This window comes from Cavia porcellus, unplaced genomic scaffold, assembly GCF_034190915.1.
Source record: "Cavia porcellus strain 051 isolate PalLab524CR breed Dunkin Hartley unplaced genomic scaffold, mCavPor4.1 scaffold_6, whole genome shotgun sequence".
In the NCBI taxonomy this organism is placed as follows: domain Eukaryota; kingdom Metazoa; phylum Chordata; class Mammalia; order Rodentia; family Caviidae; genus Cavia; species Cavia porcellus.
Genome location: NW_026947489.1, coordinates 1,706,930 through 1,723,065, shown reverse-complemented (window position 1 = coordinate 1,723,065; position 16,136 = coordinate 1,706,930). Strand labels below are relative to the sequence as shown.

At 56.8% G+C, this 16,136-nt stretch overlaps 1 protein-coding gene across 1 annotated transcript in view; it reads left to right on the top strand.

The window, feature by feature from the left end:
* The first annotated feature begins 4,552 nt into the window (after positions 1-4,552).
* The window catches only part of LOC134476221 (collagen, type I, alpha 1a-like), a 56,733-nt gene continuing 45,149 nt past the window's right edge, over positions 4,553-16,136 (top strand). Inside the window, exons 1-2 of the mRNA XM_063249685.1 lie at positions 4,553-4,661; positions 4,694-5,524. Of these exons, the coding sequence (XP_063105755.1) occupies positions 4,553-4,661; positions 4,694-5,524 (940 nt within the window). The remainder of the gene's footprint in view (positions 4,662-4,693; positions 5,525-16,136) is intronic.

The window sequence follows — 16,136 nt, the reverse complement described above, 5'->3', positions numbered from 1 at the left end:
ACATAGACCTCCGCTGTGCAGGGGAAGGAGACGTGGCTGAGCAAAGAGCTGGAAGACGCCCTGGAGTCAACACCAGGCGTAAATGCTCCTGGGTGCCTGAGGCTGCTCGTTTCTTCCTGTGTATTTATTGCACAAAAGCACACACTATAAAAAATAAACATGGAAGGGCCCTTGAGGATTCCGTTACATTAACAAATCCCCACCCTTGGCTCCCTTCTCCCTTAGCCATTCTCTAGCCATCTGTGCAGAAAGCCTTGTGTGGTACAGGGTTTCCTTTCACATTAACCCTATGTTACGTGCCACACGTGTCCTGAGGCTGCTGTGTCACCACCTGCAGTCCTCTGCTGACAGCTGCAGCTCACGGGCCAGGGGCACCAGCCTTGCAGCTCCACACTGGGCTCACCATCACAGCCAGCACATGCAGCGCCTGGTTTAACCCCCAAACCCTAACACGCCAACATCGATCTCTGCTTGCTCCTGGCTAGAAGCTGGACACTCGGAGAGGGCAAGCAAGGCCCCACGTCACCATGGAAAAGTGCAAGAACTAGAACTTGAACCCATGACGGTGCCCAGGGCCTGGCATTCTTGGACAGTGCTGCATGCTCTGAGAAGATCCCCCATGTCTTGTGCCAGCAGAGCCACTGCCTGTGCCCTGCACCCTGGGGATCTCCACTCAGCACCGAGAGGCCTGCCCAGAGCAGACGCCCCAGACGCCCCAGCTGTGGGGGAAGAGTGGGTGCAGCACGCATGCGGTGCCACTCCTAGGACACCCTGAACGTTCCTTTGAAACATGGTTTTCTCTTCCCAGAATGTCGCCCTCCTGGCAGCTATTTCAAGCCGCCCTCTCTTCCCTCCGCTGCCATTTCTCCTCCGGCTGTCTTCCTCAGCTGAGCCTGTGTCGCTTGTCTGGCAGAGTAACTCTTCCTTATTTCAGTCTTTAGCTCTGCACTTGCAGCAGGTGCCCCCCTGGATGGGCATCCTGAGGCCCTTCCCTGGCCAAGGTGCTAGGAGAGGCAGCTGTTTTTTAACGAAGGGGGCAATTTCCCCCTCCATCCCGTCCTTGGGGAGCAGCCTAGCTCAGGAGGGAAGGGCAGGAAGCCAGCCGGGTCCCTTACAGGCGACTGTGCACGAGGGACCAAGTTCTCTTCTCCCTGCACCTCCTCCTCTGAGCTTTCTCTCCTCGCCCCACAGCCCTTGGGGCCCCGGGCAGAGACCTCTGGCCAGCAGATGCACTGTGTTCCTGGAAGACTGGGCCGGGGCGGTAACAGTTCAGCATGCGACTGTGAGCCGCGGGTGCGGCACACACTGTTCCAGACCAGGACTCGAGAGACTGGGTGCTGGTTCTGGGAGCTGAGACTCGAGTCCTGAGACCTTGGTGAGCTGGGTAACCAGCCTCTGCTGTGTTTCCCTGTCTGCAAAGCAGGCACACATTGCTGCCCCTCCCCCCATGATGGATGAGAAAGGGCTTTATGCACTGGGGGCCTGAGGCTGGGCCAGCAGGTGGGAATTCGCTCCTTCCCCGGGGGACTTCACTGAGGACAGCCTCAGCTATCAGCCAGGCAGAGGAGGGATGAGCTACGGCCAGCGTCTGCTGCCCTCTCCTCTCTGCCTCCCAGGGCAGGGTGGCCTGAGCAGGGGCAGAAGAGGAGCCAGCCCTGCAGTGGCCGTGCTGTGTCATCCACAGAGGCAGGGAGCCCAGAGCAGAGACGTAAACAGCACCTCGATATAAACACCAGCCAACAGCTGGGAATTTTCCAAAGCTTCCCTCAAAAGCACCTCTGTGGCCCATCTAGGGATGCACAGGGGAGACTGGTGCCAGCAGGCAACTCAGGTGCCTGTGCCCTTGTCCTGAGGGGGTCAGGAGACCAGAGAGAGCAGGGGCTGCCCAAGCCCCAGGCTGGAATATATAGGGCTTTTCTAAGGGTTTTGTGTGTCCTCATCTGGGGCCCACAAGGTAGCTATCTTCGTGCAAACTGGGCCATGGCCAAGGAGGGCAGAAGCCCAGAGTCGAGCTGTCCTGTGAGACACTCTCCCGGGAGCCCCATCCTGGCACCCAGCACACTGAGGTGGGGGTGCGCCTATTCTTAGGATAGACTGTTCAGGCTGTTCAGTCTGCCCCAGTTCAGGCCAATCACGAAACACAGTGTGGTCTTCCTGAGCACACATTTCTGGTAGACAGAGGCAGAACCCAGATAATGTAAATGTTCATGGTTCGGGAATGCCCTGGGTGCTGGGAATTGCTCCCTGTCTGCCATGCCTGGAGAGACTTGAACGAGGGTAGAGGGAGCCAGGAGGAGAAAAAGACGATAGGAACTTTCAGGACGGTGTTAGTCAAATCAAAAGACTTTCACTGAGTGAAGTGGGAAACCCCTGCAGGTCTCGGGGAACAGGGTGGCGTTTTCTGACTCAGGTTTTGAAGATTAGCCCTGACTACTGTTTGCAAGACTGAATCCAAAACACATTTTTCAGGAAAAGCCAATTTAATTAACTAGTCCTTGTGAGCACGGACTAAGAGAAAGAGCATCAGGAGGGATCCCAGGCTGTCTGCAGGGCGGGATCTGCCGGCTGAATCTTGGGCGATCCTGAACAGGTCTCGGGCTGCTCCTCTGGCAGGATCCAGCTTAGGCTGAGTCCTGAAGAGAAGCACCCGAAGAAACAGATCTCTGCAGATGCAGGGCGATCTGCAGCCTCAGGCCTGGAGGGGCTTCAGACGTCGGGTAGAGCCACACTGCTCACCCAGGCCGATGTAAACCTCAGAAGTCTGCAAGGCAGCAGCTGTGCTGGAAAAGGAAACAACAGGTTCGCAAGGGGAGGTGTCTGCTCTCGGGGCTTGCGCCAATTACAGTGGTGTAAACACTCCCAAGTGGCTCTCAGGAGCTAGCAGGCAGGGTGCAGGCCTTGCCCCCCACCCCCACTCCCCCGACTGGACAGGGGCTCCTCCTTTACACCCTGGCCTCCTGGGTCAGGAGGTCTTGGGAATGCTCTAGCCGGGCTGCCTTTTTGTGAATCCCATCTTGGAGATAAAGACATTTACAGCCCTATCACCCATTCCCAACCCTTATTTTATTTTACTTTTTATTGGCAGACACAGTCTCAGCAAGTCACTAAGTCGCCCAGACCAGGCTCAGACTTGTGATCCTCCTGCCTCAGCCTCCCAGAGTGGTGACATTGTAAAGCCATGCACCACCACTCCAAACCAAACGAGATATATTCATACTAAACTATAATTCATGATTGACTGGAATGCAGACCGACCTGGATATTTATGTTTCTATGTTCCTGTGGCTCACAGATAACAAAATTTGTCTCACTTTGTCATTTATTATTTAAATCTGTTTACAGTGCCTTTTCCATAAATAAGTGTTTCTGGTTTTACACAATCACGTCTGCCAGTCTTGTCATTCATGGTTTCATCACGTACTTAGAAAGACTTGCAGAATCGCAGGTTTGTGACAATTTTCCGCATATACCTTAGTTTTAGCTTACATTTTATAGCCAATGCTGACTGTACATGGAGCTCATTTTAGTTTGGGGAATGACAGAAAGTCAGTTTCCCGCTCCTGCTAAGGCTGTTTGGACACGGTTGGTTAGGCCCATCCACGCGGTCATCTCCTGGTGCTCCTGCTGCGGAGTTCCCCCTGTACCTGCTCTCTGGGCGCGGGCCCACCCCCACTGCTGTCACTCTGGCTTGTCGCCGCTGTCTTTGTTCCTGTGTGCGGGAGCAGTGTGGTGTGACAGAGGCCCGTGCTCCCAGAGACACAGACAGGACAGTCGGACTCCCCTTCCTCCAGGGATCTGAGACACAACAGGAGCCTCCCGGCCCTCACCTGCGGTCCGTGTGCTGCCCAGGACGGCTCTCTGCCTTCCCGGGGTGCGGAGATGAGTGAAACCCTTGGGCAGTGCAAAGGCCCCGTAGCTGGTGAGCGCCGGCCAGTGCTGCAGTCTGTTGCTCGGCCCACCATGCCCTCTCTTCCCGCCCTGCAGCCCGCTTCCCTTGCACGCTTCCTCCCCGAGCTTCTATGCACTGCTCCGTTTCCTTCCCCATGACACTTGGAATCATCAGGTCAAGCTGAAATTCCGCGGTGGTGACCCTGAGCCCACGAAGCCGGAGGGCCGGGCGGGCTGCAGTGTCCACCCCTCCTGTGAGGGCAAGGCCCGGGTCTGGCTGGGCCCGAGGCTCGGCTGGGAGCAGGACAGAGGTCAGCGCCACGAAGCCGCCCCGAATCCATCTGCATCCCGGCCGTCCGGCAGGGGGGTGAGCAGGGATTTGCCTTCCTCTCTAACTGCTTCCTAAGTGGCCACTGTCACTTCGCCTTGAACACCGCGATTCATTTCCCAGCTGGACAGCAGCGCACTGCCTCCGACCGCCGGGCCCGCCCCCGGGGCACCCCCTGCCCAGCTGCCCGCCCTGCCCAGCTGCCCGCCCTGCCCAGCTGCCCGCACCGCCCGCCGGGCGCAGCGGGTCTGCGGAGGAAGGAGGGGCGCCCCGCCCGCCCGCGCGCCCAAGTTTCCCGGCTTCCGCTTGAACCGCGTCCAGCTGCTCGCCTTTAAGATGCCCGGGCCGCGGCTCGTGACTCAGCCCCGGGGCCTGCCCGCGCCCCGAACCCGGGACCCGGACCCGAACCCCAACCCCGGGGAAGCGCCGCAGTGGACAGCCGGGCGCGGGCCCCGCGCCCTCGGACCCGCTGGCCAGGTAAGGACGGCGGCGCCGGGCGCAGGGAGGGAGGACCGCGGGCGCCTGGGCATCCCGCGGCGGCGCAGCCTCTCCGGGACCGCGACCGGACGGGACCGGGCGGCACCGCTGCTGGCCGCGCTGGCCGGGCCCGGCGGGCCGGGGTCAGGGGACCCGTGTGGACCGGCCGGGACCCTGCAGAGCCCGCCGTGGGCCGGATCGGCTCGGCAGGCTCCGCGGGCCCGGGGTGGGGGACCGCTCGGACCCGGGACCGGGTTGCGCCCCTGCGACTGCTTGTCCGGGGCCCTAGGCTGGGACCTGTGCGCTGCGGACCAAAGTCAGGGGTCCTGCGGGCGGTGGGCAGCCGGAGCCCACCGTGCCTGGCGCGGGCGCAGGGGCCGACTGGCCTCAGTGCAGTCAGTGAAGGTCAAAACAGGGAACTTTGGGGAAGTTCCGGGCGGCAGTGGCCGGAGATGGGGGGTCTCGGGGGCTTCTCCTGTCCTGCTGCGGAAGGCCGAAGCCAAGCTTTCAATTATCTCCCCTTATCAGTGGAGTGGAAAATAATTCCAGGAATGTCTGGGGATTGTGTTAGGGAGCTGAAATTCCTAATGGCCTCTTGGCACGGGCAAAGTTTGGGGCAGGACCTGTCAGAAGCCCGAGCTGTTGTGCCTTCTCCTGGACGTGTAGAAGGCTCACCAGACCCAGCAGCCTGCGGCTCTGGACCCAGAAGACAGAGTCCCCCACGGAGGGCTGCCTTCCCAAAGGTTCCCTTCCAGCCCTCGGAACCCGCTCGCCTGTGCTCCTGTCCTCTAGGCTCCGGCTGGACACGGACACGGTCTCGGTCTTTGCACAGTGAGTGTGTTGGGTGAACTGGGGGCCCCAGGCTGGAGGCTCTGGGACCTTGTCCTCAAGCCCTTCTTAGCTGCACAGCAATAATCCATCTGTGACCTTTGGGAACCTGCAGAATGGGTTTAGGTGTCATAAAATCAGGCAGCCCGGGCTGGGATGTAATCGACACACTGGATTTTGATTAAGGCTTTGTTTTCGGCTCCACATAAGATTTGCAGCAGCTTGCATGGGGGCATTTGTGTGCACAGAACCTTACTTGCCTCCTTGAGAAAACTGTTCCAAAACAAATGACCTTATGTTTACCCAAAGAGAAAGCATAAGTAAGCTGTTCGTTTATTCTGTGATCTTTGCATTCATAGACTTGTTCCAAAGGATTAATCTCCTAATCACTTTTTCCCAGAATACTGTTTGTTATTTGTGGAGGAAACACAGGTAATGAATACATATGGTCTGATGTTTCTCTGAATTCAAGTTAGTGTGGAAAATTATAGCAAATCTCTAGCTGTTAAATGATTAAAATATAAATCTAAAATAAACAAGGTTATGGTAGAAAAGAGTTTTTGAAAAGTAATATACATATAAACCTTAATTAACCTAGAAAAAAAGTAATTCAAGTAGAAATTCAATGACCCAGGAGCCATGTCTCTTTCCAGTTTATTTCCTTACTGGGTTAATGAGGGAGGCAGCGTTTGTGAATATACTGCTTGCTAGTTAATCTTTTTTGTTTTTGACAAATACTTACACTGTCACAGCACAGACTCAAAATCGACAGCCCTGTGGTTCTTCAAGTGTAGTACTGCTCCCCCCAGCACTACTGTGATCCCAAGATTTAAATAGGCCGTGCGGTGGCATCAAGGCAAACGTCTTTAATGACCCTGCCTGGCCACGTGAGGAAGAGCCATGTTTATAAAGCAGACAGGATTCCAGTGTTTCTCATAAATTCAGATATTGAAGACCATGATGGCTCTGGATTTTGGCATGTATGGCTCTGGAGTTGGTCCATGTCTGTGAATTTTTTAGGTAGTTCATTATTAGAAGTGTTGACATTTTCAAATACGAGGATTGTTTTACAAAGAAGTGTTTCTCAGGTGTGTCCTTTGCCCCTTCCCTTCCGAGCTGGCCCGGTGCTTACTGTGGGCTGGGGTCAGTGCTGCAGAAGGCACTGACTATGCGTGCACCGGGCTGGAGGCTGGGTCTGTGTCAGGCAGTGGAGCTCAGTCCAGGCTCTCGCTACTGGCCCGACGACCTGGGGCAGCGTCTCCAGGTGGGTGCTGGAGCTGGTGGCCTGACAGTTTCCGCTCTCTTTTCTAAAGCCCAGGACAGTCCATACATAGTGGGTTCCACTTATGAAGCACTGACTGTGTACCGAGCGTTTAATACCTGCTCTCGATGCATCCTCGGAGTGGGCACTGTATCCACGTTTTCCTGATGGGGAAACTAAATGATCAGAGAAATGGCTTTGGGGATTCAAGGTTAGTGAAGGGAGACAGCTGGTGTTCAGAACCGGATGCCTGATTCGGAAGTTTACATACTTCTCACCTACATCATATTTACTGCTTAAGGTCGGCCAAAGGAAAATCCTTTGCTGTAGTCAGCATTCAAGAGAGGAAAGCAAGGAAGGGAGGCAAGTGGGAGCCAGGCTGCAGGCGGAGCAGACGGAGGAGTGGGGCTGGGACAGATGCTGTCCTAGGGATGTGACTCTCAGCTCAGGGCGGCTGGCACGATGCCCTCTGCCTGCCCTCCCAAGACTGACAGTGGCATGTGGCCTGACCCTGCCTGGCCTCACCAACAGACCCAAGTCCTCTGGCCACACAGTCCCACTCCCAGCCCCAGAGCGTGTCCTGGCTGTTGTCTGTCCCGCCAGCCACCCCTGCCCAGGGCAGACACTGCTAACAGCTCGTGACACTCTGTCCCATGGAGCTGGGACAAGACCTAACAGTCCATCTCCCCACTGCTGGGAGCTGGCAGCACCGCCCCCAGGTGGGTGCTGGAGGTGGTGGACATGCAGGTGGGGGGTGAGCCCAGGGAGGGTCCTGAAAGCCGCAAGTCCTGCAAGCATTTAGCATTTAGCTTCCCCTCCCCGCAGCCCTTCTGTAAGCCAAGGGTGCCTGCGAAACCCATCTCTGTGCAGCCTCACACATGCTGAGCCCCAGACACACCAGGGTCTCCAGGCCATCACTTCCCCTGCGTAGCCTGTATCACTCTGGCCACTCCTAGAATCTTGTCAGGGAACCCTTTACAAAAGCCCCCCTCATGGAGGCCCCGCAAATGCGTCCTCCTGGGGGACAAGGGACAGTCCTCCATGCGGAGTGGTGCTGAGTGGAGCCAGGATGCAGTGATCTAGTCATCCGTGCCATCGATGGCTGCACACACCCACCAGGGGACAGTTTTCCCAGGGGAGCACAGGGACCGCCATCATCAGACTCCTTTGTGCTGGCTTCGGTCTGAACTATAGCACATTGGCCGCCTGGCCACAGACACATCCCACAGTGCTCCGAGCCAGCTTCGGCTCTGGGCAGGGACAAAGGTAGGGATGTGACATCTGGAGGGCCAGCGCTGCTGGCAGAGGAGAACGTGTGAAATCCACTTGCCTTGGCTTGTCCCATGGCAGGCCTGGGGAGAGCTGGGACCCCGAACCCTGATTTCCAGGTTGGCCATAACATGCAAGGAGACAGCAGAGAGCGGTCCAGAGAGTTGCCCTGAGCTCATGGTAAATGCAGACTCAGGCCAGACCCCAGACCCTAAGCTGGGACTCCCTGGCGTGTAGCTGACTGTGTCCATTGTTTAGAGCTCAGAGAGGCTGAGTTGCCTGGAGTCTGAAGCGTGAGAGCCACCGCACAGCTTGGGCAGGCTGGCAGGGTGCACCCTTGCCTGATTTAAACTACAACTTGCTCTAGAAAGGCAAGCATCCTCTTTCCCCTCTACCTGCAGACGCTGCACCTAAACACCCACGTTAGGGTTCCTACAAGGGCATTTGATTTCCTGCTTTCCTCAAAAGTCATGCAGTGCCAGCCATCAAGGCCTCCCGCAGGCATGTGGCCCAGCCCCACTGCTGTGGCCCCAGTCTTGAGGACAGGAAAGGATGAACAATGAAGGATAGACAGCTAGGCCAAATCCGGAGAAAAACTTTGTGCGTGTGCCCTTTGTCCAGCTCTCTACCTCGCTCCTCCTGCACAGCAAAGCCCAGAATCGCTCCGGTGCCTTCTGCTTGTGGGAAGGTCCCTGCTTACTTCCTGCTGTCTTAGGACGGTTGCGTTTTCCAGAGGACAAAGACTTCCATCCCTTAATCCTCGGTCTGTGGGTTCAAAACAACACATTTGCGGTTGACTTGGTTCCTTGCTTTTCACTGGGGTGGAAACTAGGATCCGGCACACAGCGGGCAGCGGTGCCCAGTGGAGCAACTCTGCGGCCCCCGTTCAGTTTTAAAAACTGCATGGATTCTGGAAAACATGCAGTGTTTTTTGGAGTTGCCTTGCTAGTAACCGGGACATCGGCAGGACACACAGTCTCCCAGGCCGCCTCCCACTGGGTGGGTTGGGAGAGATGCTGCCCCTCGGTCTCCTCAGCCTTGTGCGGTGTGAGGGGCCTGACGCTTCAGGCAGCCACACTCGGCCTTCTCTGGGAAAGATCAGCCGCAGGCCCCAGGTCCCCCTGTACCAACCGCAAAGAGCCCGGGGTCAGGCCTTCTCCTGGCTGCTGGTGCTGTGCACAGTGCCCTGGTGCTGTGCGCCCCTCCACGCTGACTCACAGGAGGAGACGCTGCCAGGTCTCCAGCCGGCGTGCGTCCCTGAGCTGGCATCTGGTCCTTGTCACCCAGGATGCTTCTTGTGAGCACCAAGGTGGCCACAGACCCTGCGGTGTTGGGCCACCCTCCTGGCCCTGCGATGAGGGTCTCTGCAGTTCCACCGATTTCTTCCCCAGCGTGGCCCCCACCTTCCCAGCACGGGCCTGCACACCTTCCCGGCATCTGTGCTTTGGCCTCGCACTCGCTTGGCGCAGAAGACAGACGATACTAGCACAGCCTGAGCAGATCTGCTTTCTGTTCAGCAGGAAGCACACAGGAATCTTAAAGGGCTCCAGACAGACAGAGGTGACTAATGAGAATGGCTGGGTGGGCTTCACTCCCCACGGGTCTGTGAGGGGGGAGTCAGTCCTCCACAGCAGACACAGGCTCTCAGTGGCCTCTGCAGCCGGGGCTGAGGGGAGCAGCAGAGCCAGGCTTCTCTTTGCCCCCTGATGCCCAGGCCCTGGGCTCCGCCCGCATCCACCTTGCACCTGCCAGGATTTGGCTGCGTCGCCCTCTCCACACGTGTGAGCTGCTCTTCCTTCTGAGTGCCCTCGAGGTGGGCTTGTTGGTCCATTGCCAGGAGAGGGCAGAGACCTCACCTCAGCGGTCACTAGGGACCGAGCCTTCTTCCCTGCCTCTTCTGTTTACCCATGGGAGGAAGAAGGAGGTGGCGTCACCTGAATTTTGCAGGAGAGGAAAGAAGGAAGATGGTGATGACTGACAGTCTGGGTCCGTTCAACGCGCTGCGCCCTGAAGAACGGCTGGGTTCTTGTCCAAGACCTGGGCTGCACCCGGGGATGTATCGCGGGGTCCCACCCTCATCTCCCCCAGCACCATGCTCTTCCTTCAGGACCCTTGGGGCTTGGCCCAGAGCACATGCTGGGGTGACAGTCGGCAAGGGATCCTCCACCAGGTACCTGTTGAGCTAACTGCTCTCTGTTGTGCTGCTTACAACACAGCCTGGGCTTGGGGGTGTAACCCAGGGGAGCTGAACTCTGTGTTTGCCAACTGGAACGGCTCACCACAGCCCTCAGCAGCTAGGCCACCACACAGAACCTCCCACGGGCCCCAGCCAGGCCTTGCTGGCATCTGTTCTGGGTGTCAGGTCCTGGGAAAGGGACAGGAACTGTTCCCAAGGCTTCCTTTGTGGTGAAGGTAAGCTGGGTCCATAGAACCAGAGAGTCTGCAGATGGGACTGCAGCTCCTGTGACCACAGATCAGCTTTTCCAAGCCTGGAAACCAGAAAGGGTGCCCGATTCAGAGCAGATGAGGTGTTGCTGGAGCTTGGCCTTGAAGGGTGTCCTCTGAGGAGTAGCCCCGTGGGTAGAAAAGTCTGTCGAAGCACGTGGAGAAAGTGTGAACTGCATTTGAGAATTTGGGGGGAATTCTCCCTGGGGAGAAGCCTGGCGGAGGGTCTCCCCTCCAGGTGGCTGGTGGCAGTCTCACCCTGTCTGTACCGGGACAGGGGCTGGTGACTTCCCATGGGGTGTGCACACTGGCAGCTGGAGGGTCCAGCACAGCAGCAGATGCTGCTGTTTGAGCACCTTTTCCTGGTGGAGGCTGTCTGTCTCCCAGGGCTTCCCTGGGGGCCTGGCCAGGTTTACTGGGGGAGTCTCAACACCCCCCACACCCAGCGCCTGGAGGTAGACAGAGACTGCTGCCCACACACAGGAAGATCACCTCCTAGGGAGCAGCTGTAGAAGCCTTTATTCAGGGGAATTATTTTCATTTAACATGACACTTGCTGCTGAATTGTGTGTCGTGAACAAAATGCCTCGAATACACAGATGCACCTTCAAGAGCTCCTATCATGAGTCAGGGAAGCAAGTTAGCTTCTCACTCCTGTTCCCCTCGCAGAGGACAGCTCTGGGGCTTCTAAGGTCTCCCTGGGAGTCTGGTTCTGGGTGGTGATCAGGAGCTCTGCGCTCCATGTCGGGGGAGCGGGGAGGTGGCCATGACCAGTGCAGCCGAGGTCAGTCTAGTGGGTGACCTACGCCAGCTCCCCTTCTGGGACACCTGGCAGGACAGGCAGAGGAGCAGGCCAGAGCCGGCCCAGCCCTGCCTGAAACTGCGGGAGAGAGGTGGGCAGGGTTTTGTGGGCCTGGGGTTATGCATCTCAAGGAGTGCTTTTTAGTAAAAGAGTACAAAAGGTAAAAACTAAACAAGTACAGAAGTGAATATTTAGAATAAGTGTCAACAAATACAAAAACTAAAAAGATTTAAACTTTAATTGTAAGAAAGATAAAAGTATCATAGGTATCCAAGTTCCATGAAAAATTAATGTAGTTTTTAAAAAATTAAATGCTTGGAACATCTCTATGATATGTTTATGCATTCTTAACTGGCTTCTTTTTCATATATCAATTACTTTTCTGACATCATTTCTATCAAAAACAGAAATATTGTCAGTCTTCTTGCATAGCTGATCATAATTTGACTTTTGTTAGCTTACCTTAGAAATGTTTTGTACTCCATAACTCATTACTGCTAATGTCATACAAGTCATATGCGAGGAAACCTCTGCCAAAGATCTTTCCTATACAAAATGTGAACCAGGAGTGGTGGTGCATGCCTATAGTCACGGTACTTGGGAGGCTGAGGCAGGAGGATTCCTAGGAGTTTGAGGCCATCCTGAACTATATAGTAACTTTGAGGTCAACCTGAAGTACATAGTGTGACCCTGTCTCAAAAAGCCAAAACAACAACAACAAAACAAAACAAATCAAAGCTGTAAGATTTCTAGGCAGTTCCCACTTTGTTAGGCACCGATGAGTTGCGAGGACAGTTTGCACTGGTGATAGCAGCCGGGTATCTTTCCCAGGTCTTGCAGGGGTCGTACAAGCAAAGGGCTCTGGGACTTGTGCCCCTTTAGCTCACAGGCCGTGCAGCTCTGCAGTGGGGCAGGGAAGCCGGGAGGGCTTCCTGGAAGAAGGGGCGGTGAGCCAGGCCAAGGAGATGAGTGAGGCACTGGACAGCCCTTGGCGGGGAGCAGCGATGAGCTTGGCCCAGCACACAGGGCGTTTTCCTCTTGAGCTACGGGCCAAGGAGGCCGCCATTGGGCCGGATCCTCGCTGCACTCCACGGCCTCCCTTGGGTGCCCTTCCTGCCACAGGAGACAGAAGCCTGTCCCTCGAGCTTGAGGTCTGGTGCAGTCTGCAGAAAGTGGACGGCCAACTCCATGGGGCTCCCTGGCCTCCAGGGTGAGAGCTCTGCCTTCTGGGGGACCCTGGCTGCACGGCAGAGAAGGTCAAGCAGTCTGCCCAAGGTCACTCACCCCTGCCAGCCCCACCCCCGCCCGCTGTTGCCGTATCCACCTCTGACGAAGGCCGTGGGCGAGAGGCAGAGGGTGAATTCACCACAGGCCGGGAGCCCTGGAGCAGGCCAGCCTGTGCGGGGTCCTCGAGACAGAGGTGTCATGGATCCCGTCAGCGCTGCCGTGTGGAGTCGCTGTGCACAAACACAGCCTGCCAGCCTGGCCCTGGCCCACCTCTGTCCTTGTCTCCCTCTGTTTGAATTCAAGCAAAACGTGGTTAATGATTTGTTTCCAAGCTGCATCCAAATGCCTGGTCTCAGAGGAACACCCTCCAGAATGCCAGGTTTCCATAATTAGTCTCCGTCCCCAGTGCCTGCCCCGGGGAGTTCTGGATGCACCACAGCAGGGTGGCTGGGTTCTCTGCCTTCTACACACGGCCTTGTGTGCAGCACACTCTCGGCACGCTGCCAGTGGAGTTCCAGCTTGTGGCCTGCTCAGGGTCGGATGGCCTGCCCCTAGCACAGCTGCCCCTCTCCTGGGGTGCTCGCCCCAGTCTGTGGGGACAGAGGCGTAGGTAGGACCCTCTGCAAGCGGCTCGGTTGTTGGGCACCTGCAGAATCTATGCGAGCTGAGGTGGGTTTGCTCAGCATCCTCTGGCCTGATGAGCATCTTTGCAGGTCCCAGGGAGGGCTGCTGCCAGGACGGACCAGGCGCTGCGGCTGCCTGGGCCAATAATTTCCAGAAGATTAACTCTCCCTGAGACCTAAAGCACATCAGCCTCTCGCTGCTCTTGGAGCAGGGCTGAGTCATTATGTGGAGTGTGCTTTGTACCAGCTGTGTTCAAGCTGGCTTGGGCAGGGCCTGGTGGGTAGCCCTGAGCCTTTCAGGCTCTCTGGACCGCAGGGAAGGATCTCTGGGGACTCAGTCATCGTGGGGTGTCCCTGAATCAGAAGCTGTGGTGTGAGGACCATCGCTGTGTGGCCTGGAGCACAGGACCCTCTCCTTCCTCCACAGCTGGACTAGAGGAGGACTGGCGCCCCCAGAGGGACATTGCAGAAACCAAACCATCGCCAGCAGGTGAGGACGTGCTGCTGTGCGCAGCGCCGAGTGTGTTAGATGTGCATTGCTACCACCTCTTCTCAGAGCCCCAGTGAGACCCCCATGTCTCCTAAAGATGAGGATGCATCACTGTCTCCCGTCGACGGCTGCTCACGAGGCTGCTTGAAGGTGAGCCTGGCGTCACCTCCAGGACGCATGACCATCCTCCTCACATCTGCTGCTGGTGGGAGCATTCCACGGGTGCCAACATTCTGCTGTCGCCTAGGACAGCTCTGTGGCTGTAACCGCAGCCAGGCAACATCACCTACTGCACTGGCACTGAGACCTTGGTGTGCCTGGCTGTCTCATGGGAGGGAAGGGCCCAGTCCCGGCCTCGGAGGCACAGGTTAGATCTGGGGATGGGGTACGGACAGGCCAGCATGCTCCAGGGAGGCCTGCAGCTGGACGTCATGGTGTCAGAACGTGGACGTAACTTTGTGATTTGGAGAAGAAAGGTTGATTCTTCCTTTTAAAAAAGATCAGTTCAGAGCTCTTGGCCAGTGTTCAGTAATGCAACATTCAAAGGACCACACAGGACAACCCTGCAGTCAGATGAGAAAAGCGAGTTCGGTTTCCTGATCTGTCTGGGCCTCCGATCTGATGGAAAATCCTGGGAGCTCTCCAAACACGCGAGGCTGCAGAGGTTTCTCCCGGACTCCAGGGAGGGGGAGGCAGAAGCACAGAGCCAGGGCCTCCCTGGCTGTGCTCACAGCGAATCCCACAGCATGAGTCCTGGTGGCCTCTGTCTGCCCACTCACTCCTGCAGCCTCCATCCCGCCCATCCCGCGGCCTGGCCCGGCCGGGGCCCTGCACTGCCAGCTGAGTCCCACGCTGGTCCAAAACGACAGCTCGCCCCGCTCCAAATCCCACACAAGCGGCAGCAGCTGCTGAATGATGGTGGGACCTTAATGTGCTTTCCTCCTGAACTCCCAGTGTGTGACCTTGAGCCCAGGTCATCCTGGGCAGCGCTGTGCTTGGGAGGGAACCAGAGAAGGAGGGAGGGGAGGGTGAGGAGGGAGAAAGGAAATAAGGAAGGAAGAGGAATGAAGGGCAAGTGTCGCTGTAGATTCGGCCAGTGTTTAAATAGAGGTGGAAGTGGCCTGTGTGTCCATCAGCAGAGGAATGATCCAAAACTGTGGTTGTTTGTACAGTGGGGCACTTCTCAGCCCTGAGGAAGGCTGCGTGGGAGTCATCTGAAAGGAAGAGGGTGCACCTTGGGTCCGTGATGTCAGGTGACGTAGACAGGCTCAGCTGCCTCATGGTGTCTCTTATATGAGGAACCCGCAGCGTGAGGAATTTAAAGGGTGCACAGTAGGAACCCAGGAGCTGGATCTTTTACAAATGGAACAGGGCCCAGGTAGAAATGGAGAGAGGGAGCGGGAGGGCAGGAGGGGAAGCAGATGAGGGAGGGTGTGTTCCCCACAGTGACGGGGACCGTGGTGGCCTGTGAACAGGCGCTAGGGACACCATTGATGCCAGAGGAGTATCTTTAGATGAAACGGACAAACATCTTTTAACACAGCTTGTCGGGAGCAGAGGGTGGTGCTGGTTTCGGCATCTGCAGCTGCCCCTGCTCACTATGCAGGCTGGCAGCAGGCCTGGCAGCCCATCGTGAGCCACAGGCTGCCCAGGCAGACCCAGGGCCTGGCGCTCAGGCCATGGGACAGAGGCTTTGGGGCAGGTCACCCCGTTCTGTCTGGAACCCGGACGCCACCCACTGGGACAGAGGAACAGAAATCAAAGGCCTCACGCCATTCCCAGAAAACCTAGAAGGCGCCATAATGTAATGAAAATTATAAAACCAATTTAGACTGCAGAGCAAGCCTGCCCAGCCCCAGCCAGAGAGGAGAATGAAATTCGCAGCGTGTTCCAGCCTAGTGGAGCTCGTTGTTTGAGACGAATGTGGAATGGATCTTGTGACCCTGCATGCTGTCCCTTTTGTATTTTTGTGTACTCAGCCACCCTCTAGTCTGCCCAAAGCATGCTACAGCAACACAGCTCGCTCAGCACTGGTCACTGGATGCCTCTTGAGAATATTTCAGTCACAACGGTATTGCTTTTGGAAGCAACAACCGTTACTCTAACAAGTCTTAATTCCCACCGGAAGAGCAAGGTCACAGCTTCTTCCCTACCACTGCCACCACCACGCGTGGCTGTGGTGGCCAGGCCTGGCTCCTCACCAGAGCAGAGGAGAGTGGGACACACAGCTGTGCTTCTGAAACTCTGACTTTCTGTTCTCTCACGGAGCCATGCAGGGTTTTGCTGGATGTGACTTGTGTCCTCACACAACTCTGGGCTCCTCCCTGTTCCAGAAGAGAAGCCACTGTCACACACCCGGGCAGCACCACACCAGACTGCATTCAGATTTCCTTGCCCTCGGATTCTGTATTTACCTGAGTGAGGCTTAGGAACGCGGCCAAGGACACGTGCTGAGCGCTATGCAAAGGCCCAGCGAGGCCGAGACCTGTGCTTCCCGC